At 49.2% G+C, this 27795-nt stretch overlaps 1 protein-coding gene across 1 annotated transcript in view; it reads left to right on the top strand.

Moving 5' to 3' along the window:
* Nuak1 (NUAK family kinase 1) overlaps positions 1 to 23575 on the top strand; it is a 63618-nt gene extending 40043 nt beyond the window's left edge. The window contains exons 3-7 of the mRNA XM_076855056.2: positions 5231 to 5382; positions 6810 to 6875; positions 17195 to 17314; positions 19785 to 19917; positions 22427 to 23575. Coding sequence (XP_076711171.2) covers positions 5231 to 5382; positions 6810 to 6875; positions 17195 to 17314; positions 19785 to 19917; positions 22427 to 23568 — 1613 coding nt within the window. The 3' untranslated portion in view covers positions 23569 to 23575. The remainder of the gene's footprint in view (positions 1 to 5230; positions 5383 to 6809; positions 6876 to 17194; positions 17315 to 19784; positions 19918 to 22426) is intronic.
* Positions 23576 to 27795: the final 4220 nt, after the last annotated feature.

Here is a 27795-nt window from a genome sequence, read left to right as displayed (position 1 = left end):
GCAAAACATCCATGATATTGGCTTATATTCAGCATATCCAGACTGTTGGCTTATTTTCATCCCTGGGCAGGGGAGATGGTTAGTGACAGAAAGAGGACATAGTCGGAGGTTGGTAAGGTACTGGCACCGTTGTTTCTTGTTGTGAGTGCTGGTTCTGTGTTTATAAAGTAGGGATAGTATTGATATAAAATCTAAAATCCAGACTGCCCCAGAACCCAAAACTTTCTAAGCACCAACATGACTCCATACATAGAAAATTCTATACCATGAAATTTTGTTTCATGCACATAATTATTAAAAAATATTGCATAAAATTATCTTCAGGCTTTATTTATAAAGTGTGTATAAAACACAAATAAATTTCATGTTTAGACTTGGGTCCCATCCAATTATGTATATGCAAATATTCCAAAATCTGAAAAAATCTGAAATGCTTTTGTTCCCAGGCATTTCAGGTGAGAGAAACTCAGCCTGGACCCGTTTCATAGGGATCATTGTGAGGGCTGAACGCTTGAGACCATGGCTTGTAGTCCTTGTTCATTGACAGTTGATTGTGTGTTTAGGGAAGGAGGTTCACTGTCTGGGGATCTGGGAAGAAGTGACCCTTGGACTGTTTCATAGGTCCGGGATCCTGGATGCTCTCCTGGCTCTCTCATCTCTCTCATCATTCTGGGCAGTGTTTGGTCAACTGACTGCCCTGGGGCTCCTGGTGGGCATTGAGGCCTCCCTGTTCCATTCATAGTCCCTTCTTCCCCTTCTCCTTCTCTGGCACCTGCCAGCGGCTGGGAGCGCTCCGTTTGTTCCCTTCTTCTTGCCGCCCCTTCCCCCTGACTGGTCTTCCCTCCCTCTCTTAACCTGGCAAAGCCTTCTCTTATGATCCCCAATGCCATCCACATAGTAGGTGCTTTGCAAAACTTAGTTGCTTTACCCAAACCCAGGCAGCGCCCCACATGGACCTGGCCTGGTGCCGTGGCTGATTCTGGCTGGGCCAGGTTTCTATTCAGGGCCCTGAGTCTCCTGGTAGGCCTGGCATGTCAAGGGCCACAGTTTTCCTTACCATTCTGGAGCCACTGGGCTTCTGGGTAAAACTGTCTGGCCAAGAGACACAGGCTTTCATTTTTTAGAAAGGAAACCCTTCCCAACTGGTGGAAAATAAGCTTTTGCTTAGTGACTAATAACATAAACACAGACAAGATTTCTGGGCTTATAAATAACCAGTTGTAAAAGTGCCCAAGGATAGCAGCCCATTTCTCCAGAAGAATGGCCGAGAGTGTTCCTACCACCTCGCCGATAGTGACCTTAACCATGGGCAAGGAGCCTTGGGCTGAGGGTGCGGAAGCTGGTCATTCTTCAGTGCGAATTCCCAAGGCCTTGCTCTTATAAATTATATATCCTAGACTTCTGGAAAAATAATAGGTGATCGCGACGTTCCTTCCTGCTTGAAAATCCTGTTTTTCTGTGGCAGCCATAACACATTTTAAAGAGCCTTGCGGTCGGGGAGAGGAAGATCTTAGGGATTTTGTTCTGCCGTAGCTGCCCAAGAGGCAGGTGAAGTATGATGGGAATGGCTTCCGTTGGCTGAGCACCAGTTTGGGAGGCGCCATGCTGAGGACAGACTCATTGAGTCCCCCTAGGACCATGTTTGGAAATGATTAACCTCATTGATCTGATGAAGAGAAGTCAGAGGAATTGATGTGTATGAATAATAATATAGAGGCCAAGAGCTTGGAGTCTGCAGTCAGACTGCTGGGGCCCAGTCCTGGTTCTGGCTGTGCTCTCTGAAGCTGTGCCCATCAATCATTAGCCTAACTACCCCCAAGGGTGGTGATCTGTACTACAAGGATACTCAAAGGACCACACCTATATGGCAGAACTCATGTAAAATGTTTATTAGCACGGGGCCTGTGCATAGTAGGGCTACAACACATGTTGCTATTCTCAAGAAGGAACTCAAGAAGCTTCACCCCTTTGGCCACACACTTCCAAGTCTAGAATTCTTACTTGCATTTAGCTCACGGAGGTTGCCTTCAGGACTGTGGCCTTGAGACTTGGATTGCTTCCTATGAGCCCGGGTGAGGGATGAGAGTCGCTGTCCCAGAGCCAGGCCTGACCTGGTGGGGAGTTCTCTGACTGGGTTGACAGCCCACAATATCGAGGGGCTAATTTTATCACTGGGATGCCACCTGCTTCCCACAATGGCTCCTGACTAGGTTTTCAGGGTGTCAGTAGGAATACCGAGGTGGCCCAGTTGACCTGCCGAGGTTCAGTGAAGGAAACCAGGGAGAGGGCAACCAAGGATCAGCATTTCATTTGTGTTTGACCCTGGAACCTTCTTTGCCCAGGAGATCCTACAGAAGCCGTGCTCCAGGGCATGTGCACGTGAAGCTATTCCTCAGCCTCCTCACCTTGCAGCCAGTAGAGAGAAAGGCTGGAAACTAGTGAGGATGGGCTGGGGTGGTGAGCAGGACTCTTGTACAGGTGGGACCCACGGGACTTGAGGGAACGTGTCTAGCGGGTTATCATCCTATTGAGCTGTCCTGAACTGGATTGTGCTTATGTCTCCTTGATGCCTAGCCAGCCAGCTGGAGAGAAGGAGCCTAGTCCCTGAAACAGCCCCAGAGTCTACACTAGGCTGTGGCCTCCACCGCCCGGTGACAGTCACCAAGGGGCCAGTGATGACTTTGGCCCCTTTAAGGATGCGCCAGACTCGTTGGGGTGTGAGGCCCTTGTTTATTTTCCGGTCAAAGTCTTTCCCCCTTTCTACATTTCCTGCCTTTTTAGAATGAGAAAACCTGCTGCCTTTTCTGGGGCACATCACTCCGTCATTTTAGAGCCTGAGCCACACGCCCGAGGCAGCCTTTCCAGTTTCCAAAGTTTATTGTTAATGGAAAGTGCACACTAGGCTGAAAGCCTGGCAGGAGCCGAAGCTGCAGGGTACAGCGGGGCCAGCAGTCGCCAGATCAGCCGGTTGTGTCTGGCCGCGCCCTCCTCCTCCTGCCTGCCTCTCCCCTCATTTTATCACAGAGGTGGCTGGACTTAGAGGAGCCAAAAAGGAACCGCAGGGGCCTGAGCTTCTAGCAACCAGTGACAAGTGTGGGTGGAAGGAGACCCAGGCCTGGGACCTATTCCAGTTCAAGTCAGTTGTTCATTGGGTGCATGCATGTCTGTCTGTCTGTCTGTCTCAGTGCCAGGTGCTGGGGATGCAATACTACTAATAGCGCCAATAATAGCTCACATTACTGAGAGCCTCCTGTAGGTTCAGGCTTTGCTCTGAGCATTGAACATAGCTGGTCTCAATAGGATTCTCCCAACAGTTCTAGGAAGTGCTGACTAATGTTATTCCTGTTTTAATAGTGGCCTAGCCTGAGGCTCAGAGAGGAGAAGCAACTTGCTCAGAGTCCCACAGCCAGTCAGAGGCAGAGCCAGAACCCTTCTTAGGAGTATCCGATTCCGAAACTACAGGTTTTAGCTCTCTCAGGCCAGGTTCACAGTCTAGGGGGAGGCATTTCCCAGAAAACAATTGAGTGTGCTTTGAAAGTGCTAGGGGGTGGGTGTCTGCCTGGCAGAGTAAGAGGCGGAAGGAGGCCTGGCGGAAGGCACATTTGAGTGCAGTCTTGATGGATGAGTTGGAGTTTACCTGCAGGGAAGACAGGTAGGGGGAAGGCCAAGGGCAGAGTGGGAAATAGCTCAGAGTGTGTGTGTGTGTGTGTGTGTGTGTGTGTGTGTGTGTGCGCGTGCGTGCACGTCTGTGTGTCTGAGCAATTGGTTATGCATTGGTATGTGTGGGGGGCCTGATGGGAATAGCAGAAGTTGATGAGGTGGAGGAACATAGGCTGAGGTTCTTCAGGGAGGGTCCTGGGTACCCCACAATTTTATACCACATCCCTCTTGAGTGATGGATTTCAAAACAATTGTGACTTCTCTTGTCATGGCTCTGAGGAAATCTTGGGTGGAAGCCCAGAGCACAGAGCAGGTAGCAAGGTGGAGGTGGTGCTGAGGACCTGGAGCCTGGCCTTCCCTCTGCTCCCTGCATTGGTCTTGGATGTCTGCCTGGAACCCCCAGTTTGAATGTGACTGCTGGAGAGCCCCAGAGCTGAGGAGAGCAGCACTTACAGACACTGGGGGAGGTGCTGACTGTGGTGATGAGGAGGTTGGGAGAGAAGGGCCAGAGCTGGAGGCAGGGACCCGGCTCAGGGGCATCCCGTCCTTGCCAGGAGCCAGAGCCAGCCTGATTCCACCAGCGCTGTCAAGTATCATAACCTCCATGGACCTCAGTTTCCTTGTTTTTCAAATGGCGAAATGACAGATGCTTCCCCAAGAGCTCACCATGAGGTTCAAATGAGTTTGTGCAGGTCCTCAAAACTTACATGAGCCTGGTGCACAGTGAGCACAACGTGATTATTTTGTGTTGTCCAGAGACCAATTGTGAAGTTGGAGTTTATTCATTAAATAAAAATTAGGGCTGGGGTTGTAGCTCAGTTGTAGCTCAGTGTAGCTCTTACCTAGCGTGAGGTGAGGCCCCAGGTTTGATCCTCAGCACCACATCAAATCAAATCAAATAAAGGTTCAATTCTTAAAAAAAAAAAAAAAAAAAGTTACTTGGCCCTATAGTATGGCAGAAAGATAGACCAACCCTCGTTACGTTCAGGTGGGAGAAATACGCAGAAAGGATGTGAAATAGGGGTCCGAGGGGCCCATCGGGTAACACAGGACTCAGGGATGTCCCCATTGGGCAACTTTGGGTTTTATTTTGAATGAGAAGGGAAATCCAGATGGTTTTGAGCAAAAAGAGGACAAGATTGGGCACCTGTTTAGGGGTGAGGGTAGGCATCAGATCCAGCGCCCGGTCCTTGTGGAGGGGCTGGTAGGTGACGGCTGTGTGTTTATTGCCCCCCTCTGCCCACAGCAGAGCTCCCCTGGTGGGAGGGGGTTGTGAGGAAGGATCTTGGCAACGGTGGTGTTGGTGTCCTCAGAAAAGAACCACCTTTCCCTCGATGCTTCGAAGGCGTGTCCGCTGACGCAGAGAAGTCCGTTGTCCACCCGGCTGGGAAACTTGCCCGAGTCCTCCGGGCGTGGGGTGCGCTGGTTTGTGTCCTGATCCCTTGATCGCTCTTTGGCTGGCTTCACCCCCATCAGCGACATCTCCGCCGTCCTCTCTCTCACTCTGCGGTCACAAGCGGGCTTGCTGGATAAACGGGGTATTTATTTATCGCTTTTCCCCCCACCGCAGTGTTTGAGAACAAAGATAAGATTGTGATCATCATGGAATATGCCAGCAAAGGGGAGCTGTACGATTACATCAGCGAGCGGAGACGCCTGAGCGAGAGGGAGACCAGACACTTCTTTCGGCAGATCGTCTCAGCTGTGCACTATTGTCACAAGGTACGGCCCAGCCTGACCGGCAGCCAGGGCCACGCAGGGCCCCGTGGATGTGTGATTCTTACCAGATTATACAAGTGATACCTGTTCGTTGCGATATAAGAAGAAAATCACGGCTATTCAAACTCCCAACTCTAGACCTCTCTTGGCTGCCTGGAAAGGCATTCACGGTCTGGTCTTTCCGTGCTCTGTGTTTTATTCTTAGGTGCCGTTGGGAAGCACCGCTGACGCTGTTTTCATTATTTGAAGTGTGTGAACACTTGGATTCTGTATGAATGGGGCTTTCTTATGTCTAATTAGGAAAGCCAAGGATGTTACAGTGTAAACCAACAGCTCCCAGGGTTCAGAACCAGACAAAAGCAGGTACCTTGTATTCCAAAAGCAGGTACCTTGTATTCCATCCTCCTCCTCCGGGAGATGTGGTTTTGAGCATTTCTGAGTTCGGAGTGCCTCCCTGAAGGCTTGGATTAGGACAAGAGTAGCAGAAATACATGTTGTCATTCCTCTCCAGTCAGTGCTTTTGGAGATATTAGGAAATGTCACAAGGAAAAGAAAACAAGCAGCCAAGATCCTACTATAAACATGGCAGCCGGTGTGCTTTTGAGCGCGGCTTCGGCTGCACACGTCCCTCCTGCGGAATGATGCTCAGATCCTGCTCCCTGCGCTTTATCCACACAGCTCCCTAGAGGACAGTTGGATCTATTGCCAAACGGCCCATTCTCATCTTTCGGCTGGTTCTGTGTCACTGCAGTTCAGCTTCCAGCCTTGCCAGTGTGCCTGACGGGAAGCTCACACAGTGTGGCAGTGACCCGCTTAGGTGAGGCCAGTGTCTCTGGTCTGCTCTGTGGTTCACCTGTCACCTGCCCCAAGTCCTGCTGAGCCCAGAGGGACTGCCCCCCCTCTCCCCTCCCAGCTCTGTAGGAAGTACCCTGTGGTCCTCAGGGCAGGTCTCCATCACTTTCATGGGTCAGAGGACCTTGGCCCAAGCGCCTTTCCAGCGGGGGATGCACACAGACAGGCGCGGCCTGGGAGCCCCGCACTCGGAGCTGCCTGCAGACGGCTCTGCGCCTTCCCTGGGAATCCCGTCTCAGACAGACGTGGTCTGGGCTGCCTGGGACGTTAGGCTTTCACACAGCAGAATTACATTCCGACAAAGAATCCCCCTGCTGGTTTACAGGCGCTGGGGGAGAATGGATTCCAGTCATTTTTCCCTTAACCACACAGCAAGTGACTAATGCTCTCTTGTCCCTGTCGCTGGCTGGGGAGCATCATGACAGCAAGAGCAGCCCTGAAGGATGGAGGTGCAGACCACCAGGCGGGCGCACTTCTTTCATCTGTCAGACGTCCCCACTTGCTCAGCCTCCTCCTTCCTCTTTCTCTCTCTCTTCTGGCTGCTTCCATTCAGTTTCCCTCCTGTCTTCTCATTTCAGAATGGTGTGGTCCACCGGGACTTGAAGTTGGAAAATATACTACTCGATGACAACTGCAATATTAAGGTAAGGCTCTTGCCTCGCTGATTGATAGGCAGAGTCTGGGTTGCAAGGGGCTGGGGGCGGAACCCCCTTTGGGCTGCAGCCTGGAATGAATGAGGCAGCCACTCACTTCCCTTGCTGCAGGCAGATTCCGGAAGAGCTTGGCTTGAGCTCTCAGTTTAGTGCAGTTCTATCCGACCATCATTAATTGATCTCCTACTATATGCCAGACTGTGCTTGCTGCTGGGGTGTAAAGAGATGACCGAGATACAGTTCCTGCCCTCAGGAAGCTCCTAGTCTAAAGTTATCCCCCCAAAAGTACTTAGCACCACTAACACATATTTCATATGTATTTCACATCCCTTAAATTCAGTCTTCATGACACCCATACAAGATAGGAACTGCTATTTACATCATTTTGCAGATAGGGAAACTGAGGCACAGTAACACAGTGGTAAGTACTGGAGTTAGGATTCGAACCCCACGAGCCCAAGTTCATGTCACCAAGTTGGTTTTGCTAGCAGGGCCCCACATCTCCTACTTCTCCCTCCGACCCTCTCACCCCTGACACCAGCCACAGAACTGGGAGGCTGACCAAATTGATGGTGGTGTTGGCTGTTGGGAAATTGCAAAGGATGGAGTTTACTTTTATGGGGAGTATTATTGCTGGCTGCCGTCGGAGCTGGAGAAAGCTCTCCTGGCCAGCAGGGTTCAAGTGCCTCCTGGGGAGCACTGTGAATGTCCTTTTGATCACGTCTGCAAAATAAGCAAATACGGTTTCAAAATAAACGGAGCTCGCTGCGTGGGTTTCATTATGAAATGGCCTCAGTATTCCCAGCACCAGCAGGAGCCCTCCAATTGGCCACTTGTGACGTTAGTGCCTTATCCCTGGTCCCCGGACAAAGCATGGGAACGGGTTTGCACCCTTGTCTCTTTTGTTGTTCTTGGTGTCAGTGGTGGGGTGCGCAGCGAGACAGTTCCCGTGCTTGGAAGGATGGAGTTGCTTTTGTAGATCACGGTGGCAACCTCTGGTCACCACCACCCTTTGAGAGCCCCTGGAAGCCACATCCCGGTGACCTCTTGTTCTCCCAGAGTAGCTGACCTCAGCTGCACATTTCCAAATAGTCCGTAGAGTTCAGAGGAACTACTGGTCAGTTTCCCTAGGAACAGGAAGTGAATGCTCAGGATCTTTCCATTTTGGGCAAAGTGACTGGATTATTCTAGAAGGAGCACTAAATGTGGTGTTAGAAAATTCTGGGCTGTGTGACTTATTAGCTGCTTGACATGGGGAAAGCCACACAAACCTGTTTCCTCCTCTGTAAAATGGGCAACAGTCATGCCCAGCGGGTTTGCTGTGGGCTGTGAATGAGATATCCTCTCTGTTCAGTTTTATTAACTGCTAAGAATGGTGTACAAATGAGTCAAGGTTAAGAGTTTTGGGGATGGATAGCCCGCGTTTGCATTGCCACCCTGCCCCTTACTAATGGAGGGTTTTAGGTCAGTTATTCATTGGTCTAAGTCTTTGTTTTCTTATCTGTCAAGCAGGGATGCCTCTTCCTATCTCTGGGGATTACTGTTCATTCATTTTGTTCATGTGCATTATCTGTGTAGTTACTGTGTGCAGTGCCCTGTGCCCAGTCCTGGGGCATCAGTAACAACATGGAAAATTTAGACAATACGATAGTGAAAGTGTTGGCGCTTACTGATGCTAGAGGAGAGCCACCAAGTGTCTGGGCCTGGAGAGGGAACCGAGAGGAGGCCATCTGGCTGAAGGTGCTGGGTCCTGGGGAGTGGGGGTCAGATCCTGCTATAAAGTTGGGTCCCAGCCTTCTAAGGGCTTGTGTCATCGACCTTGGTGACTTTCTCTTCAGATTCTTCCTGCCACCTGCCCCCAGAGCCCTCAGAACTAAATCCAGTCTTTACAAGGCCTGGAATGTGATCCTCTGCCTGGGGATTGTGTTCTGTGCTGCACTGTGACCTCTTTGTCCTATGATGTAGTCCCAGAAGTGATAAGGCACATAGCTTCCTGCAGAGTCATAGAATTCCCCATGGAGGAGAAGAATGGTTAGAATTTTGACAGCAATTGTGCAGGGGACAATGGGGCAGGAGCCTGGAAGGATGGCCCATATATGCAGTAAGCAAGATGGCAGTGACAGGGGACCAGCTCCCAGGGACCAGCTCCCTCGACCTAGGACCCTCGTATGAGGTAGGCAAACAGCACACACAAAGAAGAACAATAACATTGAGGTTTGGACATGTCTTTGTCTTTTCCTTAGAAATTTCTACCCCTGGCATTTCCCAAGGTAGAGTATGTGTGTGTGCGTGTGTGTGCACACACACAAACACACACACACAAATCAAATCTCTCTCTCTTTTTTTTTTTTTTTTGGTTCTTTCTCTGCTTATGCAAGGAATCGTAAGGTCTGAGAATCCCAGAGCTTGAAAGGTTGTCGAGAATCACTTTCCAACCCCTTCTTTTAGTGATCAGTCTGAGTCTCAGTGACGTGTTCCTGATCACGCTGTGAGCCCGAGGTAGCCGTCTCTGTTTCCCGGGTGTGTCAAACAGGGCTCAGCACACAGTAGGTACTGAGGAACTGTCAGATTATGGAGTGAAGGAATAATGGGCCGGGATTAGAACTCACATGTTTGACTTCCAGGCAAATTCTCTTTTTCTTCCTCTCACACCCACTTCCAAGGTTTTTGAAAATGGACTTCAGCTGGTGTTGATCTGTCTTCCGGCTGTATACCCTCAGCATTTCCTGACTCAGCGTTTTGGCGAAGCGTGTTTAGAAAGGGCACTTGCTGACAAAAGCAGCCAGACACATGGCCACAAGCTGGTCTCCCGTGTCCATCCCCGCTGAACTGGGGGTCCAGGGCACAGATGGGCTACCCCCCGGCGATGGGAGCGGCAAGGTCCTGCCTCGAGGCTCTGGGGGAGGTGCCTCTCTAAATGCGGGTCCTTCTTCTGCGTCTAGAGGGTGGAGGGCTTGGCCCTCTAAGGATGCCACTGGTTTTAAACTTGTGACACGTCGCTGCCATCTTGGTGTGGGCCCTGTAGCTTGCGCCTCTCCTCTTCCCTGGCTGATGTTGATTTGCCCAGAGCACATCTGGCCTTGGAAATTATTTATCTGGCCGCTGCCAGAGGGTGTGGTTTCTAAAAATACTCACCCAGTCCGTCGGCAGAAAGAATGAGAGCAATGCGCTGGTTTGGGTCGCATTCCGTGCTCTGTGGAAGCATGGACTAAAATAGCACCCGGCATAGCATTAATTTGCAATTAATAAAAACGGGCCAGATTCACATCCCACTCTCTGGGAGAATGGAATGCCGACAATTCCCAGAGAAGACTCCTGTACAGACGCCTCCCAGTGAGAAGAGGGCCCGGCACCAGGGTCAGCTAACCTCCGCAGAGAGGGCTGGGAATCTGGTGAGCTCCCAGGGCTCGGGGTAGAGGGGCATAAGGGAGATGGCCTGCTGCCCCCAGTGACAATGGAAGCGCTGCTGTGGCTAAGAAAAGAGGCTTTGAATGGCCCGGGACAAGATGAGATAGAAACCTCCGGGTTTTAACAAGACCGAGGCTTGGGATCACTGGGATCACGGGCCTCTGGGCTTTGATTATTTGAATGTGAGAACTTGGCATTCCTGCACTAATCAATTCATTTGTTCATTCATCTCTCCACTGTGTGTGTGTGTGTGTGTGTGTGTGTGTGTGCGTCCATGCATTCACTCACGTAGTTCTGCACTTACTCATTGAGCAGTTGAACATCTGGGTGATATTCGATCGTAAGTACTTAGCGAGTTCGCCCTGTGTTTTTGGCCCTGGGCTGGATGCTGGGGATTTAATAGTGAATCAGGTGACCAGGTCCCTGTCCTCTTGGAACTCAGAATCTGGCAGTTGTTAAACCGGCAGTCGTAATGGCCACAAGAAGGACCCAGAGGTAAATGAAGAAGCTTAGGTGCTTCCCGTCATGGATTTAGGATTTCCAGTCGGGGGTGCAAACCAATAAGTAAATGACGTCATTGGTGCAGAAAACCCACTCAGGTGAGGTGGAGCATGCAGGTGCTGATTTAGCTGGGGAGGTCAGGGACTTGAGCTCCTCCGTCCACCGAGCTTTCTCTGGCTTCCTGACCCGGCACACATGCTTCTGTCTGGAAGGCCCCCCCCACTCTTCTCTGCCTGCTGTGCTTCCAGGAAGCATTTTCCGAATCTGATCCCTTGTGCCATGGGGTGTGAAGTGCTGAAGGAGCTAGTGGGTCTGTCCAAAGGAAGGGCCAGAAAGCCTTTGTCGAGGAAGTGGTAATAGAGGTGGGTTTTGAAGGATGGATAGGAGTTCAACAGAAAGGCATGTGACAGTGGCCTTTCAAGGGAAGAAACCACAAGGTCAAGAATAGGGCATAGGGAGTGGAAAGGAAATTAAGGAGCCAGGTTGCTCCCAGTTGCTTACTCCTCTGATCCCCAGGGCATCCCCCCAGGTTTGATCACCCGTATCTTGCAGATGAGGAGCCTCCTGCAGTGAATACTTGTGGGACTGGCCACAGCCATGTAGCCAGCACCTGCCTCTAAGTTCTACCCTTTACTGCCAACCCCCCAATATGCCCCCAGTCCAAGAGAGCCCTTGGTAGGAAGGCACCTTTTAGTACTTGCCGTAGTCCGCCTTACCAGGAGGCTTGCCGACAGCTGTCTCTGGGAGAGAATCTCCGAGGGCTTGTTGTGGTGGGGGGCCAGGCGTCCTGAGTCGCAGTGGCTGGAGCAGGTGGAGGGTGCCAGAGTCCTGTGTGCAGTGAGCCGCAGGACTGCTCCTCCGCTCCCCTGGGAGGCGGCCTCCCGGATGTGCCCCTGGGCAGCAGCTTCTCCAGGTCTCTGGAGAGGCGGTGTGAGCGGAGACCTTCTGAAGATGAAAGCCCCACGCCTCTGCTCATTGCTCCACTCCCTACCTTCAGTTCCTGACTGCAGCCGTCATGGTGAAGCCCAGCAATTAACTGGGAGGCCGGAAGGGAGCTATGAGAGTGTCTCCCTGGATGGAATCACCCATGTTCTCGTCAGCCACTTGAGAGCAGTCACTCCCCTGGGTGTGAGCTTTAGGCCAGAACAGCCCTTCGCCCGTGCCTCAGGCGAGCCATTCGACTCCTGAGTGCCTCGGTTTCCTCATCTGCAAAGTGAGGAAGGCCTTGTCGTAGGTTAGTTGTGAGAACTGAGTGCACCGAGGTAGGTGGTGCTCACAGATGAGCACGTGGCTCTCTGAAGAGCTGTCACTATTATTATTATTACCTCATTTAACCTGACTTTGGTTGTCACAACACTGTGGTTAGTGCTACTGCAGTTCCACTTCCCAGCAAAGGAAACGGAGGCTGGGAGAGGTTAAAGTGGTAGCAGCTCCCAGGTACTGAAGGCCTGCTGTGTGCTGGGCATGGTGTAAACACTTCACTTGGCTTCCTACCAGTCCTCCCGGGTGGGTTACATGATCATCACAAACCCGTTGTACAGGTGGAGAAACCCAGGCTCAGAGTGAGTCCCCTGGAGCTTGTGTTGAGATGCAGGTGAGTGGGCTTGGGCAGGGCCCTCAGTGCCCCTTTCCCGGATGCTCCTAGCTGATGCTGATGCTGCTGGTCCAGGGACCTGATTGGAGCAGGGCAGATTGACTGACGTGCTGCAGGTTAACTTTGGTAAGAGGTGAGGCTGGGATCTGAACCCAGGTCCTGAAGCTCTCCATCCTACTACACAGCCTGTCCCGATGGACACGCCTGTTTCACACATGGGTGATGATAATATTCTGTGGCTCTAGTGCTTTCAGTACAAAGTTTGCCCTGCTCAGCAAACAATGGCTAAGTCAGTACAACCATCGGTATTATTGCAATGTCTATAATTCACAGTCAGCCGGAGCCAAGATTGTGCCAGAGGCCTTACTCGCATATTCTGCAGCCCACTCAACACCTTTATGAACCGAGTTCTGTCATGAGTCCCATTTTGCAGCAGGGGAAATCAAGTGGCCTAGCAGGTCCTACCAATTACCTAGGAATGACGAGGCCGAGGCTAGCCCCAGGGTCCCCTGGTTCTGGTAGGTCAAGTGCCACAATACTTCCTCTTAGACACTACAAGTGGCTGTCAGGCTGTTGTGTCTGTTGTAAGCACCTCCCTTTATTGGCTGTCAGTATTAACAAGCTGATGCTCCCTTTCTTACCAGGTGAGCTCGTTATTCGCAGTGATCTGCAGTTAACCCTTTTTTTATGGTGGTAAAATATACATCAGGTAGCATAAAACTTACTGTCTGTAGGTGCACGGCACAGGGCATGAAGCAGGTTCACACCCTTGTGTGACCATCACTGCCCCGTGGTCCATCTGCACGGCCGAGTCTCCACACCCATCGAGCACTGAGCCTTCTGCTCCCTGCCGCCCTGCCAGCCACTATTCTGCTTTCTCTCTCTCTGAATTCGTCGGCTTGAGGGACCTCATATCAATAGGATCAGACAATATGTGTCTCTTTGCATCTGGCTTGTTTCACTTGTGCCCTGACTGCAGGGTGCCCCTGGGTTCTAGCGAGGTTAATCCTTTTGAAATGTGACAAATCACTCCCTAATTTGTCTTTTAAACTCCGAGCTTCATGAGCTGGGCACCCCTCTAGCGAGGATTGGTAGTAACTAAAGCTTCTAAAATTCGGGCCAGGGGCCTTGACTTTCCCATTCCTCTGCAGAGAGGTGGAGGGGCAGCACCACTCATAGAACCAGGAGGCTCTGAACCAGGACCAGGCAGGGAACAGGCTGCACAAGCGCGGGCACAGCTGGTACCTCTCTGCAGACCTCGCCAGGGTGCGGCAAGGCGCTGCTCTCAAGCAGAGCCTGGTGGCTTCCCTGCTGGGAGTCCCCTCAACACACAGCTCACATTCTGTCACAGAGAACCTGGACAGCGGAGACCCCCATGTTCATGTGCTTGGTTTTCTTCTCTGTGACCTTCAGCAAAGCGTCTTAGGACCCTGAACCTTCAGCTGCTTCGTTTCCAGAGCAAAAGTCAGGAAGAGCATCATTAGGGCCCTTTCATGTGGAAACCAGTTCTGGGATGATTGTTTTTGTCTTATTCCGTTGACATTTAACATTTCCAGGACTTCAGCTTTCCCTTCCCTCTGCCTTTTCTAATATCCTTTTTGCAATTTGACTTAGTGTTTTTACTTAGTTCAGGTGGTGCTTTCAAGTGATATTTATTGGAAAAAACGCTAATAATTACTTGTAATGAAAAAACCAGTATCACCTATTAGGAATAGAAGACAAGTTCAAAAATAAATATAACAGAAACCAAAGAGCATCATTAAATTCCAGCTTGATCCGGTTGCTGTGAGGCGGAGGCCTGCTCTCTCTGACACCTCTCTGGAGGGGCTCCAGACCCACTGTGGCCCACCTGAGGCCTTCTCTTTGACTCGGGTCAAAGGACAGAAAGAGAACCCAGCAATGATTAATGTATCATTTTGCAATTCAAAGCTGCTTAATTCTGTGATGGTTTGGCACCTAAACTTCTCCATTCTGTGGCTAATCTGATATTGGGATAAGCTCTGCGTCAAATACATTAACTTTCCGGATTTAAAGGTGGGAGGCAAATATTCATTTAGTTCCAGTTCTATGCCAGTTACTACTGTAAACATTTTATGAACTTTGTGTCGGCTTCACCACGTCACTGTTGGGGTGGATAATTTTCCTGCCCTCATGTTACAGATGAGGAAACTGAGGCTTCTAGAGTGGCCACATCCCCTCTAGTCATGGGTGCTGTAAGCTCCATGTGGCATTAAATCTTGGAGCTAAAGCCCACGTTTGACTGGCTCAGGGTTTGAGAACTCTGTGCGTGTGTTGATTAATACTGCTTTTTCCGTTCAAGTGCCAAGAACATGGGCTAATCTAGATTTCTATTAATCTTGTGTCAGCAGTAATGACAGTTTTACAGGAGAGGCTGATAAACATCAGTCTGGGAGGATGGGAGTGGGCCACAACGTAAACACACTCTCCGGCCCAGCAACAAGGGTGCCCAGACCCGCCGGAACCTCCCGGTGTGGTGCCAGCTGCACGTGTGCTGCGGGAGCCTCTCAAACACACGTGTGTTTGGAAGCGCCTACGTGCCCCGGGCCCTGTGAGCTCCTCTGTGGCTGCAGCCAGAGCGAGGCTGAAGCCTGAGGACCTCTTGGGATCCCCAGGACTGCACTCTTTCCATTCCTCTTCTGATTGACAGGGCACACTTCATAAAGCTCCCAGCCTACTTCCTGTGAGCGAGTCAGGGGCCTTGATAAGAAAGTGGAATTTGGGGCAATTAAGTGCAATCTGAGCCCCGAGAATGTGTTTTCTGAGGGTGGCTGTACACCAGCTGCTTTCAATGACATTCCATTCATTCAAGGATGACTTTTTTTTTTTTAATAAAATAGGCTTATTCTAGGGGCTTCGTTCAGAACAGAGCCTCAGTGGTGTTCAGGCTGGGCTGTTCTCCGGGCACGCAAGTCACTCATCTTACTTATAAGCCTCCAGTGGAAACCAGCCTGGGGAATGGCAGAAACCCACAGGGACTCTGTGTGCAAGTCTGACTTGAAATGTGCAGGTGGCCCCAGGGCAGCGTGGCCCAGAGACACAGGTGTTTACATTGCGGCTTACTAGTTACATCTTGGAAGGAGAACCTCATCTCCTTCTTTTAAATGGTGGCAAAATATCCATAATGTAAAACTGACCATTTTGAAGTATTTTTGTCTGTACAGTTCAGCAGCATGGAGGACATTCACATTGTTGTATGAATGTGGTTTTTATAGGATTAGAGAATACAACAGTGCCTGTGAATCATGATTTGTTCAATAAGCAGTTAATTTTATTACTATCTTTTTGCATTATCTGTTAATTGGCTTGTGATTTTCAAAGTAGAATGCATACTGTTCAAAATATAATGCTTGGTGGCAAGTGTTTCTTGGGTAGGGACAGGTGCTAAGCACTGGGTGATTACAGAGATGAGAATGATCCCAAGAAGCGTGCAGTACAACTGATGTGAGGTGAAGTGCACAAAACTTGTGGTTTATGAAGCACTTTTGTTCTCAAGGTCTTGACTTGCTTTCTTATTCTCACATTAATTCCATGAGCTAGAACAGGGTAGGATCATGGATTCCTATTTTCTGGTGGCTCAGCAGAGGTTCAGAGTTGCTGAGTGACCTGCTCAGTGACAGAGTTTAGGCTGAAATATGAGGACTCAAAGCCTGATGCTCTGTGTGCACTTTATATTGGGTCAAATAGAACTCTGATCCGAGTGTGGGTGGATAAATAGTGCTCTCAGTTGTGTAGGTCAGAATTTCCCACAGTGTGATGCCCATACTACCACAGATGCAGTGTGATTTGGGATAGACCACGGAGAGACAATTTTTAAATTAATAGTTATACAATAGTCTCCCCTTGTTCAGGGTTTCAGTTACTATGGTTTTAGTTACCTACAGTGAATCAGGGTCCAAAATCATTATATTGAAAATTCCAGAAATAAACTATTTTGTGTATTTAAAATTATGTACCATTCGGAGTATTGTGTTGAAATCCTCTGCCATCCATTTGTATCCTGTCTGGGAAGTGAATCATGCCTTTGTCCAGTGGATCCACACTGTATATGCTGCCCACCCATCAGTCACATAGCCATCTTTTTTTTTTTAAATTAATTTTTATTGTAGGTTGTTCAAAACATTACATAGTTCTTGATATATCATATTTTAGCCATCTTATTTATCACAGTGACTATTGTAGTATTGAAATGTCTGTGTCAAATGACCCTTACTTTACTTAATCATGGCCCCAGAGTACAAGAATATGATGCTGGCAATTAATCTTATTACAGTATATTTTTATAATTGTTCTATTTTATTGTTAGATATCATTGTTAATGTCTTTTTGTGCCTGTTTATAAATTAAACTTTACCATAGGTATATATTTATGGGGTAAATGCAGTAGGTATAGAGTTTGGTGCTATCTCAGGTTTTAGCATTCACTGGGGGTCTTGGAGCATGTTCTTCACAGATGGTGGGGGAGCTATAAATGCTTTAATGTTCATCAGAAATATCAAGCAGGTGTCTTTGTGGGAGTTATTTCTCAGAGCAAGTCTCAAAGTTCAATAGAGAGTCCATATGAAGAGTAATTGTAAGTAACAGAGCATGTGGTCTGCAGATGTGGTGGAGCTAGTAATGGGTGCTGGGAAACCTTGGCCCCCTTGTGCTGAATTGTCCTTGGATGGAGACTCAGACTAGAGAGGAAATGGCCCAGGTGCCCTCATCTGCTCTCTTTTGAACTGGTTTAAACTGGTTTGAACTGATGGCCAATGCTAACAAGTCTTGTTGGATCTTATTCTCTTTATAGATTGCTGACTTTGGGCTCTCCAACCTGTACCAGAAGGACAAGTTCTTGCAAACATTTTGTGGGAGCCCCCTCTATGCATCCCCCGAAATCGTCAATGGGAGGCCTTACCGAGGGCCAGAGGTAAGCAGGCTGCCTGGTGTACAGGGGGTGAGGCAAGAACTGGATCTGGGAAATTCTTTGAAAACCCAGAAGAGAAGCAGAGAAAACTTGTCTTCATGTGACCAAAAAAAGCAATAAAATCTACACTGGGAGAAAATTTTTAAAATCCAGGAAAGCCCAAGAAAAACTAAAGTTGCATGCCGTCCCCCACCAAGAGACAGGAACTTAATATTTTTGCGACTCTTCTTTTAGAGTTTTACAGTGTAGACCTCTGCACTTCAAGAATAATTAAGATCACAGAAATAATTGGGATCATCTAAAAATAGTTGAGATCAAGTTAATAAAGGGCAAGATATCCATAATGTGACATATTTTATATATATATATATATATATATATACACACACACACACACACACACACACATATAAAGTCTATCTTACCCTTTATTAACTTAAAATTATATTGTGACATCTTCCAAATTTATTATCATTAAAAATGATTTGTAACGACATAATGTCATATTGTATGAATATGACATATTATATTTATAATCTCCCCTAGATTTGGATATTCAGCTTTTCCATATTGTATCAAAACAAACAGAACAAATGAGCAAAGAAAGAAGAAACCCCTGACTCTTCAAGTGAATATTATTTTGCACATATTTTTAATAGCATAAGTATTTCTTTCTTTTTTCTTTTTTTCCACATTTTTTTTTTATTGGTGCATTACACTTCTACATATTTTGGGGATTTGTTGTTACGTATTCATATGTGCACACAATGTGACAAAGTAATTTGACCAGTATCCCTCCCCAGTGCTCCCCACCCTCCGCCACCCATTCTTGGTTTCTTTCTTCTGTTGATCTCCCCTTTGATTTATTGGAGATCCACCTCCACCTTTGTTTTCCTTTTTCCTCTCTAGCTTCTGCATATCAGAGAAAACCTTCTGAGTTTGACTTATTTTGCTTAACATGATGGTCTCTAATACCATCCATTTTCTTGCAAATGTCATAATTTCATTTTTCTTTATGGCTGAATAAGACTCCATTGTGTATATGCACCGCAGCATTTTCTTTATACATTCATCTGTTGATGGACACCTAGACAGGTTCCATAGTTTGGCTATTGTGAATTGTGCTGCTATAAGCATGGGTGTCACTGTAGTAAGATGACTTTCCTTCTTCAGGATAAATACTGAGAAGTAGGACAGATGGGTCCTATGGTGGTTCCATGCCTGTCTTTCAGGAGCCTCCACTCTGATTTCTGTAGCGGTTGTACTAATTTACAGTCCCGCCAACAGCAGGACATGTATTTCACTAAGGAAATATGTTTTAATGGCATTTTCTATTTCAGGAGAGATGTGTTCCTCTGTATGCCTAAAGCTTTCAGGGCTGCTGCAAGATGTATACGTATAAAATGGTTATTTTGAAAGTAGGTTAGTTGTGTTCTTCAGAAATATCTGTGGGTGATGATTCTCTTTTAAGATGGTTCTCTTTTACAGAGAGGTTCATCCACTTAATATTCTTTAAATAGCAGCTGCTCAGTGTGTGGAAATGTTTTCTTCTAAATATTTATCTATTCCAGAGTGTTTGGGGCAGGGCTGGGGGGTGAAGAGAAGGATACCAGTGTCTCCACCAATTCCCGAAGAGAAAGTCTTTTAAAACTAGACTGTAAGGGAGGAGCATCGGGTTTAGTTTACAAAATTGCAGGAACTCAATGCTGTAAATTTATCTTAGGCAATGAATGCTGCTGTGGTGATGATCGGTATCCGAGGTTACAAGCTGGGGATCGCTGATCTGGCTTTATTTGGCCACATTTGTCCTTATAAAAAACTGAACAAACATTTAATAATTGGGAGATTTCATAGAAAAGTGTGGTTTCTGACTTCTCTTTGAAAACAAAAGGTGGTGGTGGTGGTGGGCCCTCATTTCTACATGGCAGCAGTGATCCAAGGAGAGGTGGCCTATCCGAGATGTGTGGGTGCCCTCTACAGTGTGTGTATCTCCAGCACTGTGCATTGTACCCCAAATTCTTTCTTCCTCTGTTCATGTTGGTTGTGTGCCTGACTCTTGTAAGATTTCCATTGGAAGCCCCCCCAATCCATTTGAAGAAGAAACAGGAAGGAATTGATTCCCATATTAGGAATGAAGAGTCACATGTCCCAAGTTTTACCCCCTGGAGAAACCTTGTAGCTGCCTTGTGCCTCCGCATTCTCATCTGTCAAATGGGGCTGAGAATAATCCAAGCCCTACTTGCCTCACTACAGTGAGGATCAAAGAAGATAACCTACTTAGGAAAGTTCTTCCATAGGTCAGGCCTGCATTATGATCAGTTGTCAGGCTGTGATGGGATCCTGTCTGCCAGGTGCTACATTCAGTTCCCCCGGGCGTTGGGGGTGACTGCTCTCATGCTGTGATACTGATGGTCTGGAACACATCCCAGGAAACTATTTCTCAGCTCCTCTGTGTCCTGTTTCTCTGCTCCAGGTGGACAGCTGGGCCCTGGGCGTGTTGCTTTACACCCTGGTTTACGGAACGATGCCCTTCGATGGTTTCGATCACAAAAACCTCATTCGGCAGATCAGCAGCGGAGAGTACCGGGAGCCGACGCAGCCCTCAGGTGCGTGCCCTGTGGAGGGGGTCACCTCACCTGCCCGGCTCACACTCTGCTGTATCTGTGTGTCGTGAGTCGCCCACCTTCCTCATTCATCTTTCTGGAGAGCTGCCTTTGGCACAGCTGGCGCGTGAGGCTGCTTTATCCAGACTTTCCCAGGTGAACTCTGCAGAGCAGATGTTCCGCATAGCAGCCCGGGGGCTGGTCTCACTGTGTGAACTTGGGCAAGTCAGCCTCTTGGATTCAGTTTCTCTACGATATACGAAGTCCCTTCCAGCCATGTAGACATAGAAGCCACCCTCCCTGGACTGTTAGTGCCATGAGGGTGCCCCGTCACCTGACTGCTGTGCCTCTGCCCAGGTTGGCTTAGGGCTGTTTCACTATCTCTGGTTGCATCACGACTCTCCTGTTCCCCAAAACAAACTCAAACAACTGCTAAGTGATGTTATCCCCCCGTCTCTGGGTTAGGCAGGGCTCTCTGGCCTTGCTCGGGGCTGCTGCTGGGGCTGACTATCACACCCCTCAGTGCTTGTCCCGTGGTGTCTCCCCACGGCCTATCGTTCCAGGACAGAGCCTGGACACGGCAGCTCCAGGCTCTAAGAAGGAGGGAGCTTCCCAGGGAGGGAGAAGGAGCTGCCAGTGTTCTTACTGACGTGGCTAGGAAGCCGGCATGCTCTACTGGTTAAAGCAACCCAGGTCATAAACTCCATCTCTTCATGGGAAGGCAACATGTGTGGACAGTGAGAACGTACAGGCGGCCACCGTGGAATGTAGTTAACGCAGGCATTTCAGTTATGTACGTAACGTACACACAGTCGATCCTCATTAGTTATGTCCTGTAAAGTTGCTGCAGTCACCCAACCATTGCTTCTAGGGAAAATACAGTTAGATGTCCGTGAACTTCCAACCACAATGTATTTGTCTGTTGATCAATGCTTATCTTATTTTTTGTATATTTATTTTTAAAGTCCCTAATTTAATATGTATTATTGATTCTTTAACCTCATACTCCATGGCCAACGGCCCTTTTGCTCCTGTCTGAGCAAAGCGTGTAATGTATGTTTTTTTTTTCCCCTCGGGGCACAGGACAATCTTTTTTGCACTTGGGGACACTTGCACCTGGGGACATTAGAAAACACTTCGGTAATTTGTTTGGGTCCATTTTAAGTGGCAGAATCCCAGCAGAAAGTGCAAAAATGTGAAAAACATGGCACAAGTAGGCTGAGAAAGGGACAGTCGTTGATGGTCTGAGAGTTGGCACATGTGTGCACGGTGACAAATGCTTCACGATCCGTGTGTGTGCAAAAACAACGGCCATGGAGCTGCGAGGGTTGATTGTGGGATTATAGATACATTTTAGTGAGTAGGAGAATTGGCAAATATGGAATCCGTGGATAATGAGGACTGACTGTTGTCTATATCGATATGCACATGTCTATCTGTCTGTGTGTTTTTTCAATAAACCAGTCTGTTCTTTTTGGGGGAATTTCAGGGTGACTTCTATGGTGGTTCTTATTTACCTCACTAGCTAACTGGTGCCAATGAAATCTCTGGCACGTTGTAGGGGTTTAGGAAATGCTTTTTGAATGACTGAAGGATCACCCTATTGCTTTTCAGGGGTGCCTCTCACCCCAGCCCCATTGCTGGGTCTTTGCCAGCTACTCATTGCTGTACGAGTGGCTCAGGGAGGCGGCAACTTCCCAAGATAGAATTCATCTCCCGTGGGGGCTGCATGGTTTGATCCTAAAAGTCAACTTATTGGCTGTGGAAGTCACTAATTCTGTTCTGTAGCCTCCTGAACATCTCTCTGGGCCTTTCCCCCAGTTCTCTGGCAGCAGAAATTTGCATTTTTTTTTTTTCCAAATGGGCTGTGAACACCTGATAGCAGATACATATCAGCTGCTGTCTGACCCATAGCTCGTGGATACAGATGCCACTTATGTCAGACAGGGAAAGAGGTGAGCTCGCTGGGTGCAGCTCTCAGAAGCTGGCCAAGACCTCAAGGTGAGGCCAGCTTTGGGGACAGCGGCTCTCCCTGCCCAGGTGTGTCAGGTAGGAGCCTCTCCTGGCACAGGGGATCTCCTCTCTGTGCTCTGCCTCCAACTCCTTTTTCCCAGTGACCACGAGCGCTGTGTTTGGGTGAGTCCACCTTCAGAGGAGTGACAAAAGCCATGGTGATGGACACCTTTTCCTTGGAGTAAAATGAGCTTCACCAAAAGAGTAGGGGTCCCTGCTTGGGTGGGGTTTGAATTCTTTGGCACTTGATGAAGGCCTGGGATGACAGAAGTTCAGTAGTTCCATGACATTCCTTCACTCATGGAAGAACAGGCCAGGATGTCATGGCCTGTGCTTCAAGTCTTGATTCTGCTTCTGATCTGCAGTCGGGAAGGCTTGGGCTTCTCGCTCCAACGTGTAGCTGGACCCGACCTGCAAATGGTGTTTTTCCCCTAATGCTCCTGGTAAACTCCAAGGCCCCTGCGCAATGGCCTGACTTTTTCTGTCTCTCGTCCCCTAGATGCTCGAGGACTCATTCGGTGGATGCTGATGGTGAACCCCGATCGCCGGGCCACCATTGAGGACATTGCCAACCACTGGTGGGTGAACTGGGGCTACAAGAGCAGCGTCTGCGACTGCGACGCTCTTCACGACTCCGAGTCCCCGCTCTTGGCACGGATCATCGACTGGCACCACCGATCCACCGGGCTGCAGGCTGAGGCGGAAGCCAAGGTGAAGGGCTTGGCCAAACCCGAGGTCATGCTGGAGCGACAGCGGTCGCTGAAGAAATCCAAGAAAGAGAATGACTTTGCCCAGTCTGGCCAGGACTCGGTGCCCGAAAGCCCTTCCAAGCTGAGTTCCAAGAGGCCCAAGGGCATCCTGAAGAAGAGATGCAACAGTGAGCACCGCTCCCACAGCACGGGCTTCATCGAGGGGGTCGTGGGTCCCACCTTGCCCTCCTTTAAGATGGAGCAGGACTTGTGCCGGACGGGTGTGCCCCTCCCGAGCTCCCCCGAAGCAGATGTGCCAGGGAAACTGAGTCCCAAGCAGTCGGCCACCATGCCCAAGAAAGGCATCTTGAAAAAGACCCAGCAGAGGGAATCGGGTTACTACTCGTCCCCAGAGCGCAGCGAATCTTCAGAGCTGCTGGACAGTACCGAGGCGATGGGCGGTGGCCTCCCCTCCCCCAGCCCCCCGGACCTGGCCAGGGTGGCTTCTCACAGCCTGTCCTGCCGGAGGAAGGGCATCTTGAAACACAGCAGCAAATACTCAGCAGGCGCCACCGACCGGGCCCTCGCCAGCCCCGAAGTGCCCACACTGGAATCCTTGACAGAGCCCGGTGTCCCCGCTGAGGGCCTCTCCCGAAGCTACAGCCGTCCCTCCAGTGTCATCAGTGACGACAGTGTCCTGTCCAGTGACTCCTTGGACTTGTTGGATTTGCAGGAGAACCGCCCCGCCCGCCAGCGCATCCGCAGCTGCGTCTCTGCTGAAAACTTCCTCCAGATCCAGGACTTTGAAGGACTCCACAACCGGCCCCGGCCCCAGTACCTGAAGCGGTACCGGAACCGGCTGGCAGACAGCAGCTTCTCCCTCCTCACGGACATGGATGACGTGACTCAGGTCTACAAGAAAGCGCTGGAGATTTGCAGCAAGCTCAACTAGCCCTCCAGGGCACCGGGGATGGGGTGGGTGGGGGCGAGGGAGGAAGGGCCGCAGGGCTTGTGCCAACAGGCTGGTGACCTCTCTGCTGGCCGGGACAACAGACTGAAAAAGGATTGGCGCCGTCTGGCTTGGCCAAGTTTACAGCCTTGAGCCAGCACCTAAAAGGGAGAAGCAGGCGCCCAGCCAGTTCTGCCAACTGCTAGTCAGAATTTGGGTCCTAATTGGCATTTGCATACGGCACCTCCTAGAGGACCAGCTGCCCAGGGAGGGTGGTGTTGGCTGGCGCTTGGTGGGAGTGGGGAGCAGACGGGGAAGGAGGCATTTCCCTAGAAGTCGTCCGAATGCTTTGGAGAAGGGCAAGAGAAACCAGGACCATCTGCTTTGGATGAGCCCAAAGAGCTTCTCCTTTGCTTCTAACATTAGCAAGCTTGATCTGACTGCATGGGGCTGGCAAGATTTCAGCAACCCGAGCTTGAATTGGTGATTGATTGATAATGTCTGTTGGGTGTGTTGGTTTCAGTAGCCGCAGAGTGCTGTGACTGAATAGTGATGGCTGCCACGGGAAGGGAAAGGGAGGCAATAGCATTCATCTCTGACCTGGCTGAGCCCTGGGAATTAGGTGAAAGCATTCTGTGGGATCTACATTAACTCTTCCTGCCACTACTGTGGCATTAGTTAATTTGCTAGTCTACCTTGAATGGAAAACAGGGCTTTGGGCAGAGACTGCTCTGAACTCTGCTAGGGACACAGAGTCAGCCCATGGTGATCCTGTCTCCTTGCTGTGTGTCTTGCTCTTCAGCAAGAGAGTGGACAGGGAGAAAGAAGGCAGTGTCAGAGGCCGGAACTCTCGCGTGTTCTAGCGCACAAGGCCTTCTGTGGCCTTTGCACAGTTGAACGGAAGTGGAAGTTCACTTGCAAGAGGCAGCTTGTCTCTTCTCTCATGACTTAATAGTAACTGGAACGCTGCCTTTTGCTTTGGATTGGAGGTGACATTGTCCACAGTCTCTAAAGGATGACTGCCTGGCTCAGTTCCTGGCTCTGTCCACAGATAGCAAGTGGTCTCCCATGCACCCAGGAGAGAACCCTCAGAGGTGGAGGAGTTTGCTTCTGGGAATTAGCCTGTAGGTGGAATATTTGGATGAAGAAAGGAAAGTCAGACAGGAGGTGCTTTATTCCCCAAATCTAAGTATTCTGTCATGGTTTTGAACGTTGACACCAACTCCTGGGCTTTAGGGAGAAAGAAAGTTTGATCCATTTAAACGAATAAGGTGTCAGAAGAGCCGAGTGGGTGAGAAGGAAGCATAGAGGAGAAGAATATTTCTTTAGGAGTCATCCAGATGGTTCTGGAGGAGGCAGAAGAGAGGTGGCAGGACTCCCTGAGCGCATTGGGAAGCCAGATCATAGCTGACAAGCACTCCCACAGGGGACATCTCGGGGGGCAGAGTCTCTGAAATTACCCGTCTCTCTGGGATGACTCTAGTTTCTAGAGGTTTAGGAAAATCAGAATCCTTATTTCAAGGTGGTCGGTTTCATAGCTGCTTAGAGCCGGGAGGACTGATCTTGGGATACCGTCAGAAAAACCAGAATTCACTAAGAACATTAGGATGACATCGCCCTTGCCTTCCGGAGATGGTTCTGGCTTGTGCTTTCCTTCAGGTCGGGCTGAGCCGTGTGCTATGAGAAGCTGCTTAGTTTCCTTTCATTCAATTCCACTCCTTGCTCAACTCCAGTAGAGTTTAAAAGGGACAAAGATCTATAGAGGGCGAGTTGTGTTTGGGAGCATGGGGGTGCTTGGAGGGCACCCTGCAGCCTCTGAGCACTCTCTCTCTCTCTCTCTCTCTCTCTCTCTCTCTCTCTCTCTCTGCCTCTGATCTATAGTCTTTTCTGACCAGCCTCTCCTGCCAAGCTGCTGGCCCCAGATCACACCCGGCCTCGCTGACAGCTGGCGTGTGACTTAGGTGTTAACACCCACCTGCTTACCAGCCAGTGTGTTTTTCCCTTTTGCCAAGTGATTGCATCTGCTTAGCATTTTCCATGACTCTAATCTTTAAGTGAAAATGACACTATTAAGGAAAATCATTCCGCTCCTGCCTCCCAAACACCTGCATGTTCTCTTTTGTCAATAAACTTGGTGCATCGTGGCAAAGGATATGCTCCCTTCAGAGGCAGAGACTCGGAGTCCAGACCTGGTCTGCCGCTAGATGGCTGGTGGCCTTGGGCACTGCCGCGTGGGGGCTGTTCTCCTCTCCAGCAGGGCTGCAGGGTGGGTGGGGTGGGGTGGTCTCTCAGGCTCTGTCCAGTTCCGACATCCTTCTGACATCCTCTGGTTTCTGGATGTGATGTCAACTCTCCTTTCAAGGAAAAACTTTGAAAGCCTCTGCTTCCTGACCAAGCTCTGTCACCCCGCCAGCCAGTCCCCAGCCAAAGAAGTTGGGCTTGGTCCATTTCCATGGAGTCACAGGCGAGGACAATTTGATGACCTGCTTTGGAAGCAGGGGATGGGACCTCCCTCTCCTGGTCCTTCCTTGCCTCTGTGGGGTTTTTTGGCGTCTTAGTTTACACATCTGCCAAAGGGGTAGAATCATACTTCTTTTTACAGGTAAATTTCAAGGCAAGATCAGTTTTCAGGAAGTGCTTCAAGACCCCAGGCAACAGGAAAATACTAAGTACCCTCTGAATTTCCATCCCTGTTACCAGGTGCTGCTTCTCCGAGGAGCACTTTCCAGGGTGAAATTCAGGCGTTTTGCCCAGGCCTGCTGTCTTGAATACAAATGTGAATGATCGACTGACTGCTTATTGCCAAACTGGAAATGTTCTGTAGGGATTTACTGGCATGGTATCATTCCTAGGAGAAAAAGGAAAAAAAAAAAAAAAAAAAAAAGGGAGAGAGAGAAGGAGAAACTTGACTGCACATTTAAAAAAAAAAAAAAGAGAATCCGTGTTGTGACTTTTTATTTAATTTCTATTTTTTTTTTTGGTAATAAAAAGTTGACTTTTTAATTTGAATTTGTCTTTTTTTAATTTATTGGTCTGAAAGGCATTTCAAAGGTATTATAATAATATATTGGTGTAATTTAATTGGTGCAACGTGCTTTACGGCTCCAGTCAAAATTGGTTTTCACTCGTTTGATTGGTTTGGGAACAGCCTTCGGGGAGGAAAAAAAAAAAAAAGCTGGATAACCACCCAAAGTGTTTGTATTTTTCATTGGAAACTGATTTTTTGTTTTGTTATTTTTTTTTTGGTTGTTTCTGTTTTTATTTTTAAATTAAATAAATGGCAACGAACTGAACTGGGACTTGCTTCTTTATTTACTCGTCTTACTCAGTCAAGGAAGTGACACCGTGGGTGGAAGTCCTGGAAATCTACCCAGGCGGGCTCAGCTACCAAGGGGGAGTTTATCCAGAGTCCTCAGAAGGGGCCGCAGCCCACCACGGGCTGGAACCAAAGCTGGAGAGCAATGGGAGCCTGGAGAACTCGGTCTTCTCTCTCCTGCTCCTTCCACACCAGCTTTATTCTCCTTAATGTCAGATGACATCCAACCCTACCCTAGCATCAGCGGGAGAGAGTCATGCTCTGCGGGATCCATGCAGGAAAAGTCTGGCCAAAGAAATGACAGCACATGTGTCCTTTGCTGGTCTCCTGGAGGAACATCAGATGAGCGTGGTCACGTCTCACGTTTCTCCTCCCTGGTTGGGTGACCACCTTGACCTGCCCAATAACTTCCCAATTGACATCTTCTTGGTTATAGTTTCCAAGAGGGATGAATGGCCAGGTTCCTTCAGCGTCATGGAAAGCTAACCACTTAGCCAGCCTGCTCCCGAGCTTCCCTGCCCACCCCCTCCCAAGCACTGTCCTCTTCTCCCAGGGCAGACGGGTTGTTAACTTGATTGATCAGGGTCAAGAGCAATGGCCATGTCTTCTTAGAAGCGGCCACTGTTGTGCTTGTAATAGCATCCCCAGTCTCATTTTGCCACCATTTCTTACATGAACGGACCCCCTAGAAAGTTCTTGGAAAGAATGAGCAGTAGGGTGAGATTGAGGAGTCCCTGGGTCCTGGCCATCCTCTCCAATGGAACCAAATTCTACCCTGTACCAGACGTGAGAGTCAAGCTCTGCACCCAGGGGTGGTGTTTCCAGGTCTGTGCAAGCAAACTCTGACTTTGCAAAGAAATGACAGTTCATCTTCTGGAAGAACCTCAGTCACAGCACAATAGCAAACAAAACTA

Source organism: Callospermophilus lateralis, chromosome 4, assembly GCF_048772815.1.
Source record: "Callospermophilus lateralis isolate mCalLat2 chromosome 4, mCalLat2.hap1, whole genome shotgun sequence".
NCBI lineage: Eukaryota > Metazoa > Chordata > Mammalia > Rodentia > Sciuridae > Callospermophilus > Callospermophilus lateralis.
This window is presented reverse-complemented; position numbering and strand designations above follow the sequence as displayed.